Source organism: Hyla sarda, chromosome 2, assembly GCF_029499605.1.
Source record: "Hyla sarda isolate aHylSar1 chromosome 2, aHylSar1.hap1, whole genome shotgun sequence".
Classification (NCBI taxonomy): Eukaryota; Metazoa; Chordata; class Amphibia; order Anura; family Hylidae; genus Hyla; species Hyla sarda.
The window spans coordinates 118,978,106-118,999,891 of NC_079190.1; the positions used below are offsets into that span (position 1 = coordinate 118,978,106).

At 42.1% G+C, this 21,786-nt stretch overlaps 1 protein-coding gene across 3 annotated transcripts in view; it reads left to right on the forward strand.

Moving 5' to 3' along the window:
• Positions 1-21,786, forward strand: part of CPB2 (carboxypeptidase B2) — a 123,995-nt gene that overhangs the window by 94,976 nt on the left and 7,233 nt on the right. For all 3 annotated transcript variants that reach the window (XM_056555394.1, XM_056555395.1, XM_056555396.1), the window contains 3 exons: positions 3,354-3,464; positions 11,393-11,483; positions 16,086-16,288. In XM_056555394.1, the coding sequence (XP_056411369.1) occupies positions 3,354-3,464; positions 11,393-11,483; positions 16,086-16,288 (405 nt within the window). The remainder of the gene's footprint in view (positions 1-3,353; positions 3,465-11,392; positions 11,484-16,085; positions 16,289-21,786) is intronic.

The following is a 21,786-nucleotide window of genomic DNA, read 5'->3' on the forward strand; positions in this document are numbered from 1 at the left end:
TAGCTATTTTATATTTTTTTGATAAGAAATATGCCTAGGCTGTCTGATCAAAAGGAAAAAAAGCCTCTACTTGCCTCTGCCTCTGCACTCGGCCTCCGCTGCACTCCACTTCCCGGAGCTGCCGACTATACGTCACATTGCTGCTCAGTCATTAGGGTAAGTAGAGTTTTTTTTTTTTTTTCAGACAGCCTGGACACATTTCTTAAATTTTTTTTTTTTGAGAACCCCTTTACAGGGAACTTGTCAGCAGATTTTACCTATTATATAACCTGTTGCCAATGGTTAGATAAGGTAAAATCTGATAATAGGTTCCTTTTAAGTTGGGTCCTATGGACCTCAGGGAAAATTTTTGACCTGGGCCCCTTTCCTTCTGCATCCACTTGCTTTGCTTACTGGGGTATATACAGATACATTTTGTGCATATAGGCAGTAAAGACAGTTTTCTATGTATGGTAATACAATATACTGTATAGCTAGATAACAGTCATACAATCACCAAATAATACCAGTAAAAAAAGAATTAATATTATTATATATTAGACACGATGCACCAGAAGATATAGAACGATAAAGCACTTACCCATAAATGGCTGTATAATCTTCAAGCTTTATTCCATTTAGAAGTGACAGCTACAGGAACATAGGGAGCATGATGGAACAGGTGAGGCGGGGGACGCTCAGGTGGGCAGGGACATGTTTCACGCTCTGCAGCGCTTCGTCAAGCCTGAATATATTACCTCGACATAATGACTAAATAACACTGCTGTACTAGTACTGAATAAAAATCACTATACTATGACCAATATTTCTGTATAGTGCCTATAGCAGCTCTGCAAAGGTTTGGTAGATGACATCAGTGATTACATTACAGTTATATCCAGTGACTCACAGGTGACATCTTCATGGTGTTGTTCACTTCTACTTTTGTGGTCCAGACTTCTTCCAGAAGTGACTCACTTCTGCAGAATTTTCCAAACATCTTGAGCTTTTCCAGTCACCTCTATACCTTTTTCTCATCTCTATAAAAACTATCCTATCTACCCTATCCATAGTGCCCCAAATGATAATTATGCCCCCCCCTTTTGCCCCCAAAAGAGTAGCTAGGCCCCCCTTGTGCCTTACGCACAGTAGCTAGCTCCCGCTTTGTGTCCCGACACAGAATTTAGACCTCCCATTAAAGAGTACCTGTCACCAAATAAAACTTTTAATATAGTATTCCTTGTGTAATTAGCAGACACTTTCCATTTCACTTGCTTTTAAAATTATCAACATAAATATGTTTAAAATGTAATATAAAAAATGACCACTAGGTGGCTCTGTTATGTTCCCTGCCATAAACAATACAGTTAGTTTGATCTCCTGCTGGCCTGGTAGGAGTCCAAACTCAGGAAGTGCTTCTGGCTGCACTGATCTTGATTGACAGCTGCACAGGAAGTGAAAGCTCCACAGATTCTCACAGAAAGCTGCACAGCATGAAACCTGCAGGAGAGCAACACTGATAGCAACATAGACTGAAACATGCACAGAGCCTGATGTCTTCTATTCATCACAGTACTGCAACCATGTGAGGTGTCATGCCTGCTGGGAAACACCCACTTTCTCCTGCTGGGAAATTGAGCAAGAAAAAAGGTATGATACAGAGCTTTTTAAAGCTCTGAATTTTTTTAAGGGCTGGAGAGATGTTAGGAGTAGTTAGGGAACATAGCCTGAGTTAGTTTAGAACAGGTTATTTGGTGACAGGTACTTTTTAATAGTGACCCTTTTTGCAAAAGATAAAATAAAAAGCAAGAAACCCAAAACTCATCATCTTTCTCATGCTGGGCAGCAAGGTGTCCTCTTCCTGTTCCTGCAGAAAATGTTTACGCAGTCAGTCATTGGCTCAGGTGGTCACCTCTTTGGCTAAGCAGGTTTTTCTTGTGAGTCAGCATGTCTCCAACAAGCCATGGGCCGTGGCGTCTCAGGCACTGTCAGAATGGCAATGCAGGGGAATGGGCAGGGGAATGAGCAGGTGAATACCTGATAAGCCGAGTTTTTCAGCACGATTTTTCGTGCTGAAAACACCCCCCTCGGCTTGTACTCGAGTGAACTCTCCGCCCTCAGTGGTCTTCAACCTGCGCACCTCCAGATGTTTCAGCCATTGGCTGTCCGGGCATGCTGGGAGTTGTAGTTTTGAAACATCTGGAGGTCAGCAGGTTGAAGACCACTGCGGCCTTCGTCATCATCCAGACCCCCCCCCTTTAGTTTTGTACTCACCTCCGCTCGGCGGGACGTGAGGGTGAGCTGGTCCGGGCCACCTGTGCTGCAGGGACCGTCTGGTGGAGAGGGTTAGTCGTTCCGGGCTGTCCATCTTCACCGGGGGGCCTCTTCTCCACGCTTCGGGCCCTGCCCCCGGAAAAGTGACGTTGCCTTGACGATGACGCACAGCAGGGACGTTCATGAGCAACGTCCCTGTGCGTCGTTGTCAAGGCAATGTCTCTATTCCGGGCCCGAAGCGTCGAGAAGAGGCCCCCCCCCCGGTGAAGATGGACAGCCCGGAACGACTATCCCTCCCCACCGGACGGTCCCTGAAGCACAGATGGCCCGGACCAGCTCACCCTAACGTCCCGCCGAGCGGAGGTGAGTACAAAACTAAAGGGGGGGGGGTCTGGATGATGTCGAAGGCCGCAGTGGTCTTCAACCTGCGGACCTCCAGATGTTTCAAAACTACAACTTCCAGCATGCCGGACAGCCGATGGGGGTGTGGGATGATGACAGGCGGTGATGATGAAGGGGGGGGCGTGGGATGATGACAGGCGGTAATGATGAAGGGAGGATGATGAAGGGGAGGATGATGACAGGGGGATGATGACAGGCGGTGATGATGAAGGGGGGATGATGAAGGGGGGATGATGACAGGGTAATGATGAAGGGGGGATGATGACAGGCGGTGATGATGATGAGGGTGTTAATGACGGGGGTCTGGATGATGACAGGGGGGGATGATGTATTTCCCACCCTAGGCTTATAGTAGAGTCAATAACTTTTACTGGGTTTTTGGGGTGAAATTAGGGGCCTCGGCTTATATTCGGGACGGCTTATACTCGAGTATATACGGTATGTATAATTTATAATAAAAAAAAAACATTTTTATTATGTTCCCACCTGAGAAAATATTTCAGCATTCACAATGGATAATAGAGCAGATGCAGTACACTTCGCAGCACAAATTTTGACCATTCAATTATTGAGTTTTATAGGCTGCTAAATGAAGTTTTAATAATTTCTGTGGTAGATCCATCCATCTTTTTTGCTGATTGCCCTTATCCTCATGATAAATAGTTATCTAACACTGTACTCTGTTGCTTACTGTCCAGGCTGTGGGATTCTATGGTACAGACGAGTACATGACAAATCTATTGAAATACATTGACTTCTATATCTTACCAGTAATGAATGTAGACGGATATCAATATACATGGACTACGGTAAGTATGTCATTTACATAGCAATTGTTATGACAGGTGATAGTTATATTAGTAATTATGCCACTGAAAAAATTACATTAATGTGGTCTAAGGTGATAGGAGGTGCTCAACCCCAAGTGCAGTTGTGGAGGATCTGCACATGTGGACCACAATATGGGTACACTCCTGTGGTAAATGTAAACAATAACATTAGCTAACCCTCAAAACTGATGTAAAATTGAGACATTAGCCAGTATATCCTTATATGAAAGACATATCTGAGCCCGCACACCAACGCCAAGGTTACTCAAGTGGTACGGGACCTAACACTGGCATCATTATTTCTTCATTTAAACATGCACCCATCACACATATCCTCAAAAAGCTGTGCCTTGACACATCCTTTTTGATAGAAAAAACAGAATTCATCTTCTCCTTCCCCCCCCCCCGCCCCCTCCTCCCCAATCCCATTTTTAAACTTTGATGAAAAATCAGGTGCATGTACATGGTGATTAGGGATGACTTCCCGGATCACCACGTACATGTACCTGATAAATTTAAACTGTCACAGTGCCACCGGGCTCCCCCCTCTCCTCCATAGTGAAGCGATAGCAGGAGAGGGGGCCCCTGTTGGAGGAGGCAGTCCGCAACACTCAGGATCGGGGTTGCGCTACGATCCTGAGTTAATCCTATAGCCGATGGTTGCCATGAGGCCTGACAATGGCCTCCGTTGTCATCGCAACAGAGGCAGATCAGCCTCTACCTAAAGTAGAGGTTGATCTGCTATCCTATGACTGTCAGTTTAAAACTAACAGACATAGGCATAAGTCAATGGATGTTTACCCCATTGAATTATGTATATGATAGTAAAAAAAAAATGTGTGAAAAAAATTACAAAATGTGAAAAAAAACTAAAATTAAATTTTGTTTGTGAATTTTTTTTTTTAAATGTAATAAATTATATATATTATACACCCATAAACACACCAAAAATAGTCCCCCCAAAAAACCTTAACATGAAAAAAGAGTCCCCACAGAATTGCGTCAGTGAAAAAATAAAAAAGTTATGGCTCACACTATGATTTTTTTTTACAAAAATAGTTTTTTATGCTATAAATGTACTAAAATATAAAATAAGTATATAAATTTGGTATAGTCATAATTGTATTAACCTGCAGAGTAAAGTTAACATGTCATTTAGTAAAGTTAACAAGTCATTTAATATGTCAGAATTTGGGGAATAAATCTTAAGTTGCATTCCTCTGTCAACACCTACTGTGTTACAGAAAAAAATTGATTGAAATAAAAAAAATCTTCAAAAAAATGAAATTTTTAAAATTCTGCCTCCACTTTGCTTTCATTTTTGTGAACTGCCTAAAGGGTTAATAAACTTCTTTAATAATATTCTGACTACTTTAAGGGGTTCAGTTTATAAAATGGGGGTTACATATGGGGGTATCTAACATCCAGGCCCTTCAATTTCACTTCAGAACTGAACTGGTCCCTGAAAAATATGATTTTAAAATTTTCTTGAAAATCGGAAAAATTACTGCTAAACTGGCATGCGCCGTTCACTTCTTCTAACATGTGCACAGCTGCGTATAATGCTTGCAAGCGCTCGCTCCCTCCGCCATCTTTCTACTGTCCGTGGCTTTCATAAAAAGCCTTTTTTAGGGTAATAAAAGCCGGGAACTATTAGGTAGAAATGTTGTTATACAAACCACCTGCACACAATACACATGTTGTGTGCAAATTATTGCAGTAAAAGTTAATGACAGTTGCGCATTAAAAAACTGTAAAAGAATGTTTATCAAATGATGGGAACATAAAATAGACATATTGTAATTGTGAAATGATTATTAATTTGGTGTGGCATGACTATTTGTCAAACGAGCAGAAAATTTAAAATCTAGAAAAATGCTAATTTTGTAATTTTTCGGAAAAAAAAAATGATATATATATTTTTTTTACAAAAAACGCTAAATATAGCAATCAAAATTTACCACTAATGTAAAGTACAATATGTCACAAAAAAAAATCTCCGAATCACTTTCATAAGTAAAAACTTTCCGAAGTTATTACCAAATAAGGGGACACATGTCAGATCTTGAAAAATTACCTTGGTCATTAAGGTCAAAACAGGCTAAAGAGTTAAGGGATTAAGTAACAATTGATTCAATAACTAAACAGGGCACCAAACAGGGCACCTAGAGTAAGGCTGGGTTCACACTACGGTTTGTAACTACGGTTCCCGTATATGGCTGTGAGGATGGGTGGGAGGGGCTTAATCGCGGCGCCCCCACTCAGCCGTATTCGGGAACCGTAGTTAATGTATGTCTATGAGCCGACCGGAGTGAACCGCAGCCTCCGTTCGGCTGCGTTTTTGCTTGCGGTCGGGAAACCGCATACGGCCGAAAAAGCAGCCAACCGGAGGCTGCGGTTCACTCCGGTCGGCTCATAGACATACATTAACTATGTTTCCCGAATACGGGCGCCGCGATTAAGCCCCGCCCACCCCTCCTCCCAGCCGTATACGGGAACCGTAGTTACAAACCGTAGTGTGAACACCCAGCCTAACATAATTTTTCATTAATAATAGACTAAACTACACACCAAAGAAATTGGCACAAATAGGTAAAGTAAAAATTTATAACTGCCCTAAATATGGATTAGAAGTTAATTTCTGACACATGCATTCTAATTGCCCAAATGTTAAAGAAGCCTGGTATCAAAAGGTAAATGAGAGAAGAAGATTGCATGTAACATTAATAGATTGCCCATCGACTTGGATGTTGGGAATGCTGGAAGGCCGGATAGAAGCCAAAAATAAACAGTTAGTTGCTAAGCTATTATTTATTATGAGAATAATGATAGCTAGGAAATGGATGGCAAGAAAAACTTTGGAAGGTAAGGAAAATATTAATATGGTAAGAAGTGTAATAAATGTCAAATTCTGTGAATCCTTAAAAACCGCGACAATTGGATTTTGAAAATGCCAACTACAGAAAAAATGGGTTTGGTAGAAGTGTGTTTGTTTATTTTTTCCCCAGCAATGTTCTAGTGTCAGTGGGAGGAGGGAAGTGATTTTATTATTGAGTAAAGTTTTATGGCAGCTAAATGCTTTGTGATGCTTTAAAGAGTAAACTTTAATAAAACTTATAAAACTTTTAATATAGTGTTCCTTGTGTAATTAGCAGACACTTTCCCATTCACTTACTTTTAAAATTATCAACATATATATGTTTAAAATGTAATATAAAAAACAGCCACTAGGTGGCTCTGTTCTGTTCCCTGCCACAATTAATCCAGTGAGTTTGGTCTCCTCCTGGCCTGGCAGGAGACCAAACTCAGGAAGTGTTTCTCCGCTCTGAGCTTGATTGACAGCTGAAAAGAGCCTCACTGAAAGATGCACAGAGTTTAAAGGAGAAGTCCAAAAAAAGTATCTGGTGAAAAATTATTTACAATTAGCCAGACATTCAAAAGTTATATAACAATATAATGTAGTCAGTTAGCCGATTCTGAACGGAAAGTACCTTTTTCATGCCTTCTTATTCTGACAACAAGCGCCGCTGAATACCGCATCTCGACCTATGTTTTTTTTTCCAGCTGCGGACATTTTGTTGTCATCACGTCATGCCTGCTCACAGCTGCCCGCCCCCGTGCACAGCTTTGGCCCGGCCCACGGATTGCATATTCATTTTCCCCTCTCCTCCCCTTTCCGTCCCCTTTCCTCCACTGTTCATCCATTGGCTCTGTTGTCAGAGCCAATCAATGCAGCTTCACAGCGCAAGTGCAGCAAACCCCTTGTCCTGGAGTCGGAGGAACAGAGCAAGCGCTCATTACGCATGCGCAATGGAGATATATGCAATGTCTGGCTAGTGCAGTCTAACCCGATACACCAGGATAATAAATTGGTTATAGTGCGGGTGAAATACTTCCCAGCACAGATCACAGCTGTGTAAAATTCAAACTCCCTGTGGTTCTTGATGAGAGCAGGAGATTGCACCTCTGTAGTGTAACCATGGTGACCATAGCAAAGAATATACCACTATATGTGCAGGGAGGGAGAAGGAGATAGGGCTGTTAGGTCTATGTATATCTGTGAGTGTGTGTATGTAGCAGAGCTGAGTGTGTGAATGTGTATATGTAGCAGAGCTGAGTGTTTGATTGTGTGTATGTAGCAGAGCTGAGTGTGTGAGTGTGTATATGTAGTAGAGCTGAGTGTGTGTGTGTATGTAGCAGAGCTGAGCGTGTGAGTGTGTATGTAGCAGAGCTGAGTGAGTGAATGTGTGTATGTAGCAGAGCTGAGTTTGTGAATGTGTGTATGTAGCAGAGTTGAGTGTGTGGTTGGGTGTATGTAGCAGAGTTGAGTGTGTGAGTGTGTATGTAGTAGAGTTGAGTGTGTGAGTGTGTGCATGTAGCAGAGTTGAGTGTGTGAGTGTGTGTATGTATGTAGCAGAGTTGAGTATGTGAGTGTGTGTATGTAGCAGCGCTAAGTGTGTGAATGTAGCAGAGTTGAGTGTGTGAGTGTGTGTATGTAGCAGAGTTAAGTGTGTGTGTGTATGTAGCAGAGTTTAGTGTGTGAGTGTGTGTATGTAGCAGAGCTAAGTGTGTGAATGTGTGTATGTGGCAGAGTTGAGTGTGTGAATGTTTGTATGTAGCGGAGCTAAGTGTGTGAGTGTGTGTATGTAGCAGAACGGAGTGTGTGAGTGTGTGTATGTAACAGTTGAGTGTGTGTATGTAGCAGAGCTGAGTGTGTAAGTGTGTGTATGTAGCAGAGCTAAGTGTGTAAATATGTGTATGTAGCAGAGTAGAGTGTGTGTATGCAGCAGAGCTGAGTGTGTAAGTGTATGTATGTAGCAGAGCTAAGTGTATTAATGTGTGTATGTAGCAGAGTTGCGTATGTGAGTGTGTGTATGTAACAGAGCTGAGTGTGTGAATGTGTGTATGTAGCAGAGCTGAGTGTGTGAATGTGTGTATGAGCAGAGCTGAGTGTGTGAGTGTATGTATGTAACAGTGTTGAGTGTGTAAGTGTGTGTATGTAGCAGAGCTAAGTGTGTGAATATGTGTATGTAGCAGAGTTGAGTGTTTGAGTGTGTGTATGCAGGAGAGCTGAGTTTGTAAGTGTGTGTATGTAGCAGAGCTAAGTGTGTGAATGTGTGTAAGTAGCAGAGTTGTGTATGTGAGTGTGTGTATGTAGCAGAGCTGAGTGTGTGAATGTAGAAAAAGTGAGTGTGTGAATGTGTGTATGTAGCAGAGCTAAGTGTGTGAATGTGTGTATGTAGCAGAGTTGAGTATGTGAGTGTGTGTATGTAGCACTGTTGAGTGTGTGAATGTGAGTATGTAGCAAAGCTGAGTGTGTGATTGTGTGTATGTAGCAGAGCTGAGTGTGTGAGTCTGTATATGTAGCAGAGCTGAGTGTGTGTGAATGTGTGTATGTAGCAGAGCTGAGTGTGTGAATGTGTGTATGTAGCAGAGCTGAGTGTGTGAATGTGTGTATGTAGCAGAGCTGAGTAAGTGGTTGTGTGTATGTAGCAGAGTTGAGTGTGTGAGTGTGTATGTAGCAGAGCTGAGTGTGTGAATGTGTGTATGTAGCAGAGCTGAGTGTGTATATGTAGCAGAGCTGAGCATGTGAGTGTGTATGGTGCTTGAGATGGTGCAAAACTACAACTCCCAGCATGCCCTGACACACTGAGGCTATCCAGGCATGCTGAAGACTGTACAGGAACTCTGTGATTTGTAGTTTTGCACCATCTGTAGGGCAGCAGTTTTGACAACACTGCTATGAATGGTTGGTTGCTATTGGCAACTGTTAGATTCTTCAGACACCAGACAATGCAGCCAGCAGCTCCTGTCAGTAGCACTGAACTCGCTCTGCTCTGTGATCAGCTTTTACAGAGCATGGCACCCACGTGTCCGGGCTTGAGCTGAGTGCTGTGATTGTTTGAATCTGTGAAGGCTGTGATTGGTTGAATCTGTGAGGGCTGTGATTGGTGCTAAATAGGAAGGGTAGTGATTGAGAACAGTAGGGCATGTTATGGGCCGGCTTTAAGGGCGTTTTTACTTGTGTGGGGGCGTACATGATGTTACAGACTTGGGAGGAAGTCGGGGGTTTCTCAGTGAAGAGGATGATGGGAGCGGAGCACGCAAGGCTCCATAACCAGGAAGTGCTGGTATTTTTACGGCAGAATATCAGAAAAACAGGAGGGGGCAGACACATAATGAAAAGTGCGGTGTCATCACAGAGTCAAGCTCTAACATATGGCAGGTACTTATTTTAGGAATTTTCACTATTGGATATCTCCTTTAAATGGGCACTGTCAGATACAAAAACTTTTGATATGTTGTAAAGCATGCAAAACCAATAGGTTTTGCAATTGCTTTTATAGGTACATTTTCAGTATATCATACTGAAAAAGCCAGTCAAACAACTGCCCCCCCTCCCTTTGTGAGGAATTCAAACTAGTGAGCTAAATTAAAAGTGTAATAAAAAAATAAAGGTGCTAGACACATAAAATTTTGATGTACATGGTCAGGATTAGGTACTGAGTTATATATATAAAAAAAAATTTTTTTGTTGGATCTGACGGGTATGCTTTAAGGCCTTCTATTCATCACAGTACTGCAACGATGTAAGGGTGGAAGTGGTCCCTCAGCAGGCTTTAGTGATTTCATGCCTGCTGGGAAACGCCCCCTTTCTCCTGCTGGGAGATTGCACTATGTGAACAAGAATAGGTATGATACAGAACTTTTTAAAGTTCTGAAAAAATTTTAAGGGTGGGAGGAGTGTTAGGAGTAGTAAGGGAACATAGCCTGGGTTTGTTTAGAAAAGTTTATTTGGTGACAGGTACTTTTTAAGGACTATGGGGAAGATTTATCAAAACCTGTGCAAAGGAAAAATTTCCCAGTTGCCCATAGCAACCAATCAGATCCCTTCTTTCATTTTGCAGAGGCCTTGTTAATAGTAAAAGAAGCAAGATGATTGGTTGCTATGGGCAACTGGGCAACTTTTCCTCTGGACAGGTCTAGATAAATCTCCCCTTTCCGTTATTTCTTCTCTTTTTTTCTCTCCCCCTCCCACTCCATACCAGGATTGATGAATGTTGTTGAATGTTGCCGCGGATGAGGAAAGAATGGGTTGTGAAAGATTAGGTTAAATTGAGAGAGTAACTCCTGTAAGAGACATGAGAACAACTTAAGAGAGAGAAGTAAAAAAAATTAAGGAAAATGAGTAAAAGAGAAAAGGTTTAAGGACTACAAAAAGTAACCTTGAGTCCCTCGCACCCAGGAAGATCTTTGGTGGGTGATAGACCCATCTAAAGAAGGACAGGGGATAGTCGGATAGGGACTGGTTACCTGCAAGGTACAGTCTAGATCTGTCAAGATTGGGTAAGGAAAGCTTTATGACTGTAAAAAATATAGAAAGACAACAAGAGTCAAAATGAAGAAACATAAACAAGTAAATATCACTGAGGTCGATGACATGCCCCCTTCCATACAGCTATATGGGAGAGGTGGGAATGCATGAACGCTGCATCTCTGCCTTTCTCATAGAGATACATGGAGGGGGCATGTCAGTCATGCTGTGGCCGTCAGTCATCGTGCTGTGGCCGACACGCCTCCTGCACCGTAGAGCCGTGGCATAGCCGGGATAGGCAGGATAGACACACAGGATAGGGGATAATACTGTAATTTTTATGAAAATGTGGTTTAGAAGAATAAGGACTGTCCTCAGAAATTGGTGTGGCTCTCAATTTAAAATTATTTGTTTGCCAATGGTAGAAAAGCTGCTATGCTGTGCTACACTATGGATATCATGCCTGCAGGTCATTACATTTTTCTATTTTTTTTTTTTTTTACAAATAATTATATAAAAAGTAGGAGCATAACAGAGTTTATATTATTGTGTGTGACAATATAGGAAAGTTTATGCAATTTAATTTTGACAGAATCGAATGTGGAGGAAGAATCGATCTAAGCATCCAAACAGTGAATGCTATGGGACTGACCTTAATCGGAACTTTGATGCTGGGTGGTGCGGTATGTTTTTTTCCCCTTGTGTTATCATAGTAGGACATTAATTGCATAATAATATTAACAATTTGTAGCAACCTATGTTATTTTTTAGGTCCAACATAGTGTGCTAAGAAATATGTCTGCCTATACCACAGCAACTACTGGGAGGAACTAAAAAAAGCTCACTGCTATCTATTATATTAAATAGTAGCATCTATAAAAGGAAAAAGTATTTTTCGGGAGCGGCTCTCTCTGTTCTTCAGCAGTGGTAACAAACAAATATACTTAAGCTTGCGTTCTTTTACTTACAATCTGTTAGTGGTAACAATGTACCACTCACATTCAATCACTGGCTGCACAGTAAATCATCCAGGTATCGTCTGGACCCGCGGCTATCCTCTTCGGGTATGATGATTCACCTCCCGATATTCATGCAGCAAACAGAAAAAAGAAAAAGGGCGGAGAGCGGGTTTACTTACTTCACAGAGGGGAGTATGGCTTTTACTACTCCCCTCTCACCTGTGTAGCCTCAAACCAGTATCCGTCAGTCTGCGTTGCTAGTAGCGATCCCCTCCTTGGTCTGTTAGTTTCAACCATGAGCAGGCACGACCATTCAGGTATTTAAATGAAGACTTTTATTATACATAACATAAAGAAATACAATATCCAATGCGTGTTCGGGGTTCCCCACTTCCTCAGGGATATACTACATTCTCAAATATTTATAGCTCATAGCTCCACCCCAAGGATCTGAACTTGAGTGACCGCTTGTTGTTGAGAGCCTATACCCTTTCCAGCATCTCATTTAACCGCTTAGGCAACAATGTATCCAATTTAAAAATAAAAAAAACTTTCTCTCCTACAAAGCATATTAAAGGGGTACTCCAGTGAAAACCTTTTTTCTTTTAAATCAACTGGTGCCAGAAAGTTAAACATATTTGTAATTTACTTCTATTAAAAAATCTTAAAAAATCTCCTTCCAGTACTTATTAGCTGCTGAATGCTACAGAGGAAATTCCTTTCTTTTTGGAACACTGATGACATCACGAGCACAGTGCTCTCGGCTGACATCTCTGTCCATTTTAGCAACCGTGCATAGCAGATGTATGCTATGGGCAGCATGGTGGCTTAGTGGTTAGCACTGCTGCCTTGCACTGCTGGGGCCTTGGGTTCAAATCCCACTAAGGACAATAAATAAAGACTTATTATTATTATTATAATAACGTCAGCAGAGAGAACTGTGGTCGTGATGTCATCAGAGAACATTCCAAAAAGAAAAGAATTTCCTCTGTAGTATTCAGCAGCTAATAAGTACAGGAAGGATGAAGATTTTTTAATAGAAGTAATTTATAAATCTGTTTAACTTTCCGGAGCCAGTTGATTTAAAAGAAAAAAGGTTTTCACCGGAGTACCCCTTTAAATCTTCTAAAAACGTCTTTTATTTGCTCGATTGGGGTCACTTTTAAAAGGTCTGGATTAGAATCAAGGAATAACATAAAATGCCGTGACACACTGTGCTTTGTATACTGAGCTTTATATACTCAGTATACAAAGCACAGTGTGTGGCAGCATTTTATGTTATTCCATGATTCTAATCCAGACCCACTCTCCGCCCCTTTTTTCTGTTTGCTGTATTATATTAAATGGTATGTAGTGTAGGCAGGCAGCTTTTATTTTATCATTTAAAGGGGTACAACGGTGGAAAAAGTTTTTTTTTATTTTTTTTAAATCAACCGATTTTACAGCATTGTAAATGACTTCTATTAAAAAATCTTTATCCTTCCAGTACTTATTAGCGGCTGTATACTACAGAGGAAATTCTTTTCGGATTTCTTTTCTGTCACGACCACAGTGCTCTCTGCTGACACCTCTATCCATGTCAGGAACTGTCCAGAGCAGGAGAAAATCCACATAGCAAACATATGCTGCTCTGGACAGTTCCTAAAATGGACAGAGGTGTCAGCAGAGAGCACTGTGGTTGTGACAGAAAAGAAATCCCAAAAGAAAATAATTTCCTCTGTAGTATACAGCCGCTAATATGTACTGGAAGGATTAAGAATTTTTAATAGAAGTGTGGTGTCCCGGTACCGTATTGCATACCGTACCTGGTGTAGAGGTCCCCAAAGTCAAAGTAACTACGTTCAGGTAGGGTTCCTCAGGTGGGACAGCCCCTAGTCGCCCCTCCTAAATTCTATCTCTAATGTTAATATATATGTATATATTTAATAATTATATATTTTACAGTAATGTATAGTACTTACCTTGTTCAGCGTCGCAGGACCTTCGGTCATGTGACCATGCTAGTAACCTCTGTGGTTTGTTGTAGGACCTTAGGAGGTCCTTGGGTCACGTGTTACCCACAAATCTCTGTAATGGTGATTGACATCAGTATGAACCAATTAGCTTTAGTCCGGCCCTTGCCCATATAAGGGAGCTGCGTCCAATTATCGCTCTCTTGGGTTGCTGCTCTCGTGGATGCCGGACTAACAGGACGGTGCTACGCAACTTTCAAACACACGCTAGGCCTCAAAACCGTCGGCCTCAGCGGAACCAAAACCGTGAGTTCAAATCTAAATTCCCGCTAATGCTAGCGTGACTACTGGACCGCTAGCAAAAAAAAAAATGTTTTCCACTGGAGTACCCCTTTAACTATATGCCTATGTATAAAATTTATTTGCAGTTCTGTATCGGAAAAATGAGTTCTGACTGCTATAAAGATACATTTATGCCTGGACAACCTCTTTAAAATAACAATTGAAGTTCAAGGTTAGACATTTACATAAATAGGGTTATCTCAAATTAGAAAATAATTGTAAATGAAGTCTGGGTGCTTTAAAAATAAAGCATGCTCACCTACCTAATAGCCCGCCACTGCCATTCCGATGGTGCCCGGTCCCTATTGCTCATGGATTCGTACTGCTGACATCTTACATGAAGATATTAAGTGATCTCAGACCAGCACATGAACACACTAGATATTTGTAGCACTGCATGCCTCTACATAAATCCAGGCGCACCTGAGCCTGCCTGTGTGCTCTCACTGATACCTTTAGTAGCTGCATTAGTAAAGTGTAGTAAATATGGTCCATGTGGGAGTCAGTACCTGCTTCCCACTTTACATCAAGATCCACCCACTTGGTAAGTTCAGCACAAAGTGTGAAAAAGTTACATACTTTCTGCACAAAGTGAGTGTATCTGAAAATATTTTGTGATGATAAATCCCTCCTTAGTGCTTCTTTAAGAGTCATTGGGGGAGATTTATCATTGCTTTTAGAGCATTTTTTTTGTCTATGTTCAGGCGCAGTTCAGTCGCAAGCAGCATATTTAGCGACTATTATGTATCTTTTGATATAGACACTTTCACTCTTTTTGCCTACCCGTAGAACTTTTTATTTTTGACCATGCAGTGGTCGCTGCATTGTCAAAAGTCGCTATTTTGTGTGCAAAGGTAAATTTTTAGGCGCAAAGCTACACCACCTACCAGTAGGCGTGAGAATCACTTCTACCTTCCACAATTCAACCTTTAACCCCTTCCCGCAGAATCCCGTCTATAGATGGCGAATTGCGCAGGTCCTTCGCACATTACGCCGTCTATAGACGGCATTCAGTTAACCCGGCGATGCGCGGCATCACACGGGTTAACTGGCAGAAGTCCTGCTGTTACCAGCCCGATAGCCGATAACTTATACCAATATTCCGGTATAAGTTATCAGCTATTTCTCCCCCCTCCCCCCTCAGAAGCCGCTGCAGATCAAGGATTTAAAGCGGGCGCTTTAAATCAATGAACTGCAGCGGCTTTTGCGGGGCCAGAGACCACCACCGCTCGCTTCTCTACCCCTGCCTGTCCTGGGGTCCTCCCTAGTCCAACCACCACGACCGCTGCCCCATTGCCTCCCCCATCCCCGGTTTTATAATTACCTGTTCCCGGGGTCCGCGCTACTTCTGGCTTCGGTGGCGTCCTGAGCTGTCACTGTGCGCACTAACGGTGACGTCGCGTTGAGGACGTCACTCGTCATTGCGCTGCGCAGCGCGCAGGACACCGCAGGAGTCAGAATTAGCATGGACCCTGGGCCCTGGGAACAGGTAATTATATAACCGGGGATGGGGGAAGCAATGGGGCAGCGTCGGCGTCGGCATCAGAGGCAACAGTGAAGATCGTCAGTAATCTTCGCTGCTGCTTCTAGGAGTTTCAAAACTACAACTCCCAGCATGCCCAGACAACCTTTGGCTGTGTGGACATGCTGGGAGTTGTAGTTTTGAAACTTTTCATGTTAAAGAAGAGCTGCACCTTATTCATCATTGCGCTTATTGATGAATAAGGCGCACGCTAGTCAAAGTATAGACAAAAAAAGGTGGAAATTTGATCTAACATAGACATTTCTTGATATATCTCCCCCATTATCCTAAAACAAAAAAATAACACAAAAACCTGACAACCTCCAGGAGAAGTGGAATCTCAACCAAATTGTTTGTCATCCATTGTTGTGGTATATGCAAAGTTAAGGGTACTAAAATTGGTGTCTAAATTACAGAGTTATAAACCCAGTCAAGAGCAATATATCTTTATGTATTCTAGTCTAATAATAACTGTGAGCCTATAATGTGTATTAATACATTATATACTAGGACCGGGTGCCTCCAGGAATCCTTGCCATGACACATACTGTGGACCTTACCCAGAATCTGAACCTGAAGTGGCTGCAGTGGCCAACTTTATCAGACAGCACAAAGATACCATAAAAGGCTACATAACAATGCATTCTTACTCCCAGATGGTGCTCTTCCCATATTCATATACAAAAGAGAAATCTAAAGATCACGACGAACTGGTAAGAATCAGTGTCTATTTTGTATGTTATGGTATGGAAATGTGACACAAATTACTGCTTTATGTTTTACATTCAGAAGTGGTCTTGGTTTGGGTGATCTACACGTTAGGGGACGTTAGGGGATTATTTGACACCATTTGTTTGTGTTGAGGATACTTTGCTAAAGAACATTGAGAAGTACTGATCTTCACTATTCACAAGAACTTAAAAAGAGATAATACCTAACTACCTACTTTAACCATTTCCATTTCAATTTGCGGTACTACCATGACTCCTAGGCATTTTTCTTGCTGTCTTGGAGTCATGCCAGACTCTGGTCTTTCCTTTTCTCCCCTTCTTTAATCACTTGAACACTTCTGGCATTTACAATTAAAAAATGTATCCAGACATACTGTGGAAACAGCCAAAACTTCTGTTGTTGCTCCGATTGATTCTCATCTTGGTTACTGTAATGGGGGGGGGGGGGGGGGGGATTATTGGCGGTATGAGTATTTCTCGAAAGGCTTGTTCGTCAACTGATTGGATCTTTTGTGAGGCCAATAAAATCATTACTGGCCGAACATCACCCTGTGTAAATAGTGGATCTGCAGCCAACCATGATGAAGTTTAGGGCTGAATAAACGGTCCACCAATTGTTTGGTTGAATGCATGATTGATTAAGCCTTATTAAGACTCAATAAACAAATGCCTATCAATGAGGTTGGGAGCCTGTCAGCCCGTCTGTAAGTATCATAATACTTGGTCTTCCCCTACCAGTCACTGCAATTGTTGACCATTTCCTACTGAATACAATTTTAATTCAGTCTCACTCACAAATCTCTCTACAGTGCTGCACTACCCTACATCTACCACTCTACCCAGGCTCTATGTTCTGCCAAAGATTTAAGATCAGTATCTCAGATAATCTAAACCTCTCACTCTCTATGCCAAGACTTGTTTTTATGCTGCACCAGTTCTCTGCAGCAGGCAGGACATGTGGGTCCTGTATTATGAACTGTCATTGCACGGCTGCATCCGGTGACAGTTTACTAAGCTAGATTGTATTGCGCAGCCGAGCATCCCTGAAGCCAGCCAAGGACCAATTACAGTGGTGAGCATGGTCCTCACTCCTTCTGGGAGTAAACTCTTGTGAGCTTGGTGCTCACTCCCTCTGGGTCACCCCTACTTTCTTATATATTGTAAACCCTTGTAAGCAGGGTCCTCACTCCTTCTGGGTCGCCCCTACTTTCTTATATATTGTAAACCCTTGTGAGCAGGGTCCTCACTCCTGCATAACCTCTACTTCCTTGTGGATTTTAAGCTCTTGTGAGCAGGGTCTTCCCTCCTTCTGGGTTCCCCCACTTACTTATAGATTGTAAGCTCTTGTGAGCTGAGTCCTTTCTCCTTATGGGTCACCACTACTTCTTTATAGATTGTATGCTCTTGTGAGCAGGGTCTTCACTCCCAGGGCCAGCGTTAAGGCAGGGCAAACTGGGCAATTGCCCAGGGCCCCCATCCGCCAGGGGTCCCCCTGCGGGCTGCTACAGTGTTTGCACCTCGGGGAATGTGTGGGAGTGCAGCCAGCACCATTTAGAAGTGAGCCTCGCTGCTTCTCAAAAGCTTTCAGCAGAGGCCATTCATGTAGTGTTGGCAGAGCAAGGCCGGGCTCCTTTACCACCCCCACCCCCACCAGCTTCTCCTCCCCCTCCTGCTGCTCCTGGTAGATTCGCACAGTGTATCTGCCTGTCGGCCGATGGGTGAGATAGCCTGCAGGCTCCATGAAGCACAGAATCCGGTCATCAACACCTAGCTGCTAAAGTATTCTATGTCCCCCGCAAGCTCTCAGTAAAAGTAAGTATATTTATATCTAGTGCAGTGGCTGTCCAGGCATGCTGGGAGTTGTAGCTTTGCAACAGCTGGAGGCACCCTGGTTGGGAAACACTGATCTAGTGTGTGAACATGTGTGATGTTAACTACTTCTCTAAAATGCATTTATAGTGTGTTGTGTGTGTACAGCATGCATCTACACATATGATATATATATATATATATATATATATATATATATGTGTGTGTGTGTATTTGTGATTATACATGTGCGTGTGTAAATGTATAGTTTTTTTTCTGTATGTGATATGTAGTGGTGTATCTGTCACTAGGCCAATATGGCCCAGAGCTAGTGCCGCATTTATCACAGCTGTGGCCAAACTGCATGCCCGGACAGGATATGGATGTCTAGGCATGCTGGGAGTTGTAGTTTCGAAACAGCTAACGCACACTGTTTGGAAAACACAGAAAAAAAAATATATGTATATATATTTTTTCTTCATGTTTTCCAAACAGTGTGTTGCCTGCTGTTTCAAAACTACAACTCCCAGCATGCCCAGACATCCATATCCTGTCCGGGCATGCTGAGAGTTGTAATTTTGCACTGATATATATCTCAGTGTTTATCAAACAATGAATCAAAATTGCGCACATTCCGTACATCCAACCCGAACACCAAACCTACATCTACCTTAGTTGATTTGAAAGTTTTTTTCAGATGTGGATAGTGTCCCAATTGTAAAGTAACTCACTTTGACAAGAGAACCCTGGAAGTTAAATCCACTGTAAACTATTTTTCGCATAAAATCAATGATTTCTTGAACTGTGCAAGTAAAGGGGTAATTTATCTAATTCAGTGCCCTTGTAATAAACAATATGTGGGCCGAACTTCATGAGCCCTTAAAACTCGTATTTTAGAGCACAGATACAACTTTTAAAAAACTAAACGAAAAGCACCCTTTATCTGCACATTTCAAGCAATTTCATCAAGGGAATCCCAATAATCTTAGATACACAGCAATCTATTTGGTTCAACAAGATTGGTGAGGGGGCAACTATATAAGAAAAATGTCCAGAGCCGAATCCAGGAAGATATTTGAATTTGGCTCTCTGGCACCTAGAGGACTAAACAGCGAGTTGGAAGTATTCGGTTATCTAGGAAGGAGATTGGTCCCTTTTAGATATACCTTGTAGATGTATTTCACTTATGTTTCATTTGCAGTATTCAACTACACTATCTACTTTTTGCTAGTATTCGCAGTTTCTATATTTTTATATTTCTCCCATGTATATTACTATATGATATCATCATTTTCCTAAGCCGACACTTTGTTGTTATATAATTTTTTCAAACTGGATGTGACGTTTCCACAAAAGATATATATACTAAAGTGAATCCCCCCTAACAACATTATATTGAGCTGCTGAAGAAAGGACCTACAGGGGTCCTGAAACGCATCCAGCCAAACAGTACAACTGTGACCACCACCAATTTATCATCGAGATACAGCACAAGTTTAAATTATGTTTGCCGAACATACCGGCATCTCCCGACCTGTCAATCAACCCATGACAGCGCGCGCTATCCCAACACGAGGACGCCGCTGGGATCTGCAACTGCTGCACAAAGGAGAAGCACTGTAATCCACCTAACCGGAGCCCACCGCTACTCGCTCTGCGAATCAAGGAGACGGCCGAGTCTCCAGCAGTGCTCTCTAACAGGAGAGCCGGAACGTGGAGTGGGACTTACGCACATCTTAAGGTACCATTTACCTACCTGTATAACTGATGTCCAATATCGCAGTGCAGACAAGAAAAAACATTTGACAGAGACTCTGCTGTATCTCATACCCCCGAATCGGGGAGCCTCAGACTTGTCACTATATATACCAGGACAATATCAGTACATCAAACTGAGCTCCATATAAAGAGTGATCACTCAAATAGAGTATAAGCACAACGTCATATACTGTGCAGTACCATATCCAGGTTGGATTTATTATAGTGTGTGGCCACATTTTATTATCTTACCAGTATACTATTATAAAAAAAAAAAAAAATTGCCATTTTATATATTTTATCATGTACATTGTCATACTGTGTCCCTGCTGACCCACAAGGGCCCTGTGAGTCACTTCAGAACTGGCTAAAAAGGGTATTCCTTTCCCAGCGATGGCGAGAAAAGCAGAGTTGTACAAATTACTAGTCACTGAAACAGTTAATACCAGTCAAGAAGAACTTCCTAGTCAGACCATCCAGACCTCCATCACCCAGTTACATTCAATGGTCAATAACATCACTTCTTCTATTACTGATATTCAGTCCAGGTTGGAGTCAGTTGAAGCGAGGAATGTGGCATCTCCACCTCCAACGGCTGTCAACCTGATTGCTTCCGCCTCTCAGGCCAGCACAGCAGGTACTGCCTCTATTGTACCTAATGTAAACCCGGCCCATTTCATTCCAGAAAATCTAAGGAAAGACATGCTAGAAGGGAAAGACATTAATCTTGCATCCCTACTCATAGCGACCCAGGATCTCACGGAAAATAAGATCATCGCCTGCGATGAGGTATCTGTAGTGCTTAAGAGTCGGGATGTTAAATTGAACAAAAAATTGTCAATAAATGAGTTTGTGCTGGCTTTCAGCATTTAGAAAGCTTGGTGAGGAGATAGTGTTGCTGAATATTCGAGGGACAACTTGGTGCCTGAAATGGACCTTTGGAAATGACTTAATCATCCACGGGAAAGACTAATGTGCAGGCTAATTATTGAGCTACAACATACCCTTGACGAGGATTTAACGAAAATGAACCAACAGATGATCCCCAGCTTTTAAGAAACTTAGAGTGCCACGTGACCTGATATTATGAACAATAATAAAAATAATAAAAAAAAATATATTTTTTTTATTTAAGTGCTAAACCGTGAGATGACTGCTTGATACTCACAAACCAAAGTGAGCCAGTAGTATACCAACATGTTACTGCTGAGTGAGCTGAGTAGAACGAGTTTTGCCAGAACCTGGTTATTAAGAATGTTGCCACCTGAAAAAGAAAATGATAATAATCCCGCACTTATGGCCTTAAACCCCAGGACCACTGATAATACCAATACCTGTGGTGCCTTCACTATGAACTAAATGCAAAAAACCTATTCACTGAATACTATGAGATGTGACCCGCACGTATGTGACCGAGCAGGCTCGAGACAAGCACCTGTAACAAACGAGGATACACCTTTGATCAGCCACCTAAGGAATTATAGAAAACACAGCCACATGGTCTGGGATTCAAGACTAATGAAAATGCAAATACCTGTGGTACCTTCACTAGGAACTAAATGCAAGTAATCCCGTCCACTGAATACTATGAGATGTGACCCATATGTATGTTCTAGCGCAGGCCTGAGCTGAGTACCTGAAATCAACAAGAAAACACCACTGACTACCCTCTGAATGATAGAAAACACACGTACATATGGCCTGAGACCCAGAGCATTGAAAATGCAAATACCTGTGATGCTTCTGTGGGGATTAAATGCAAGCAATGTATTCCCTAAATACTATGAGATGTGACCAAGCGAATGAGCCTGAGCAACCTGGATGAGCACCTGCAAGGGTGGACATATGTAACAAGTTAACCCTAAAGCACGATCTGCCCCTACTCACCCCTAGCGCTAATGCTGGAGTGGACG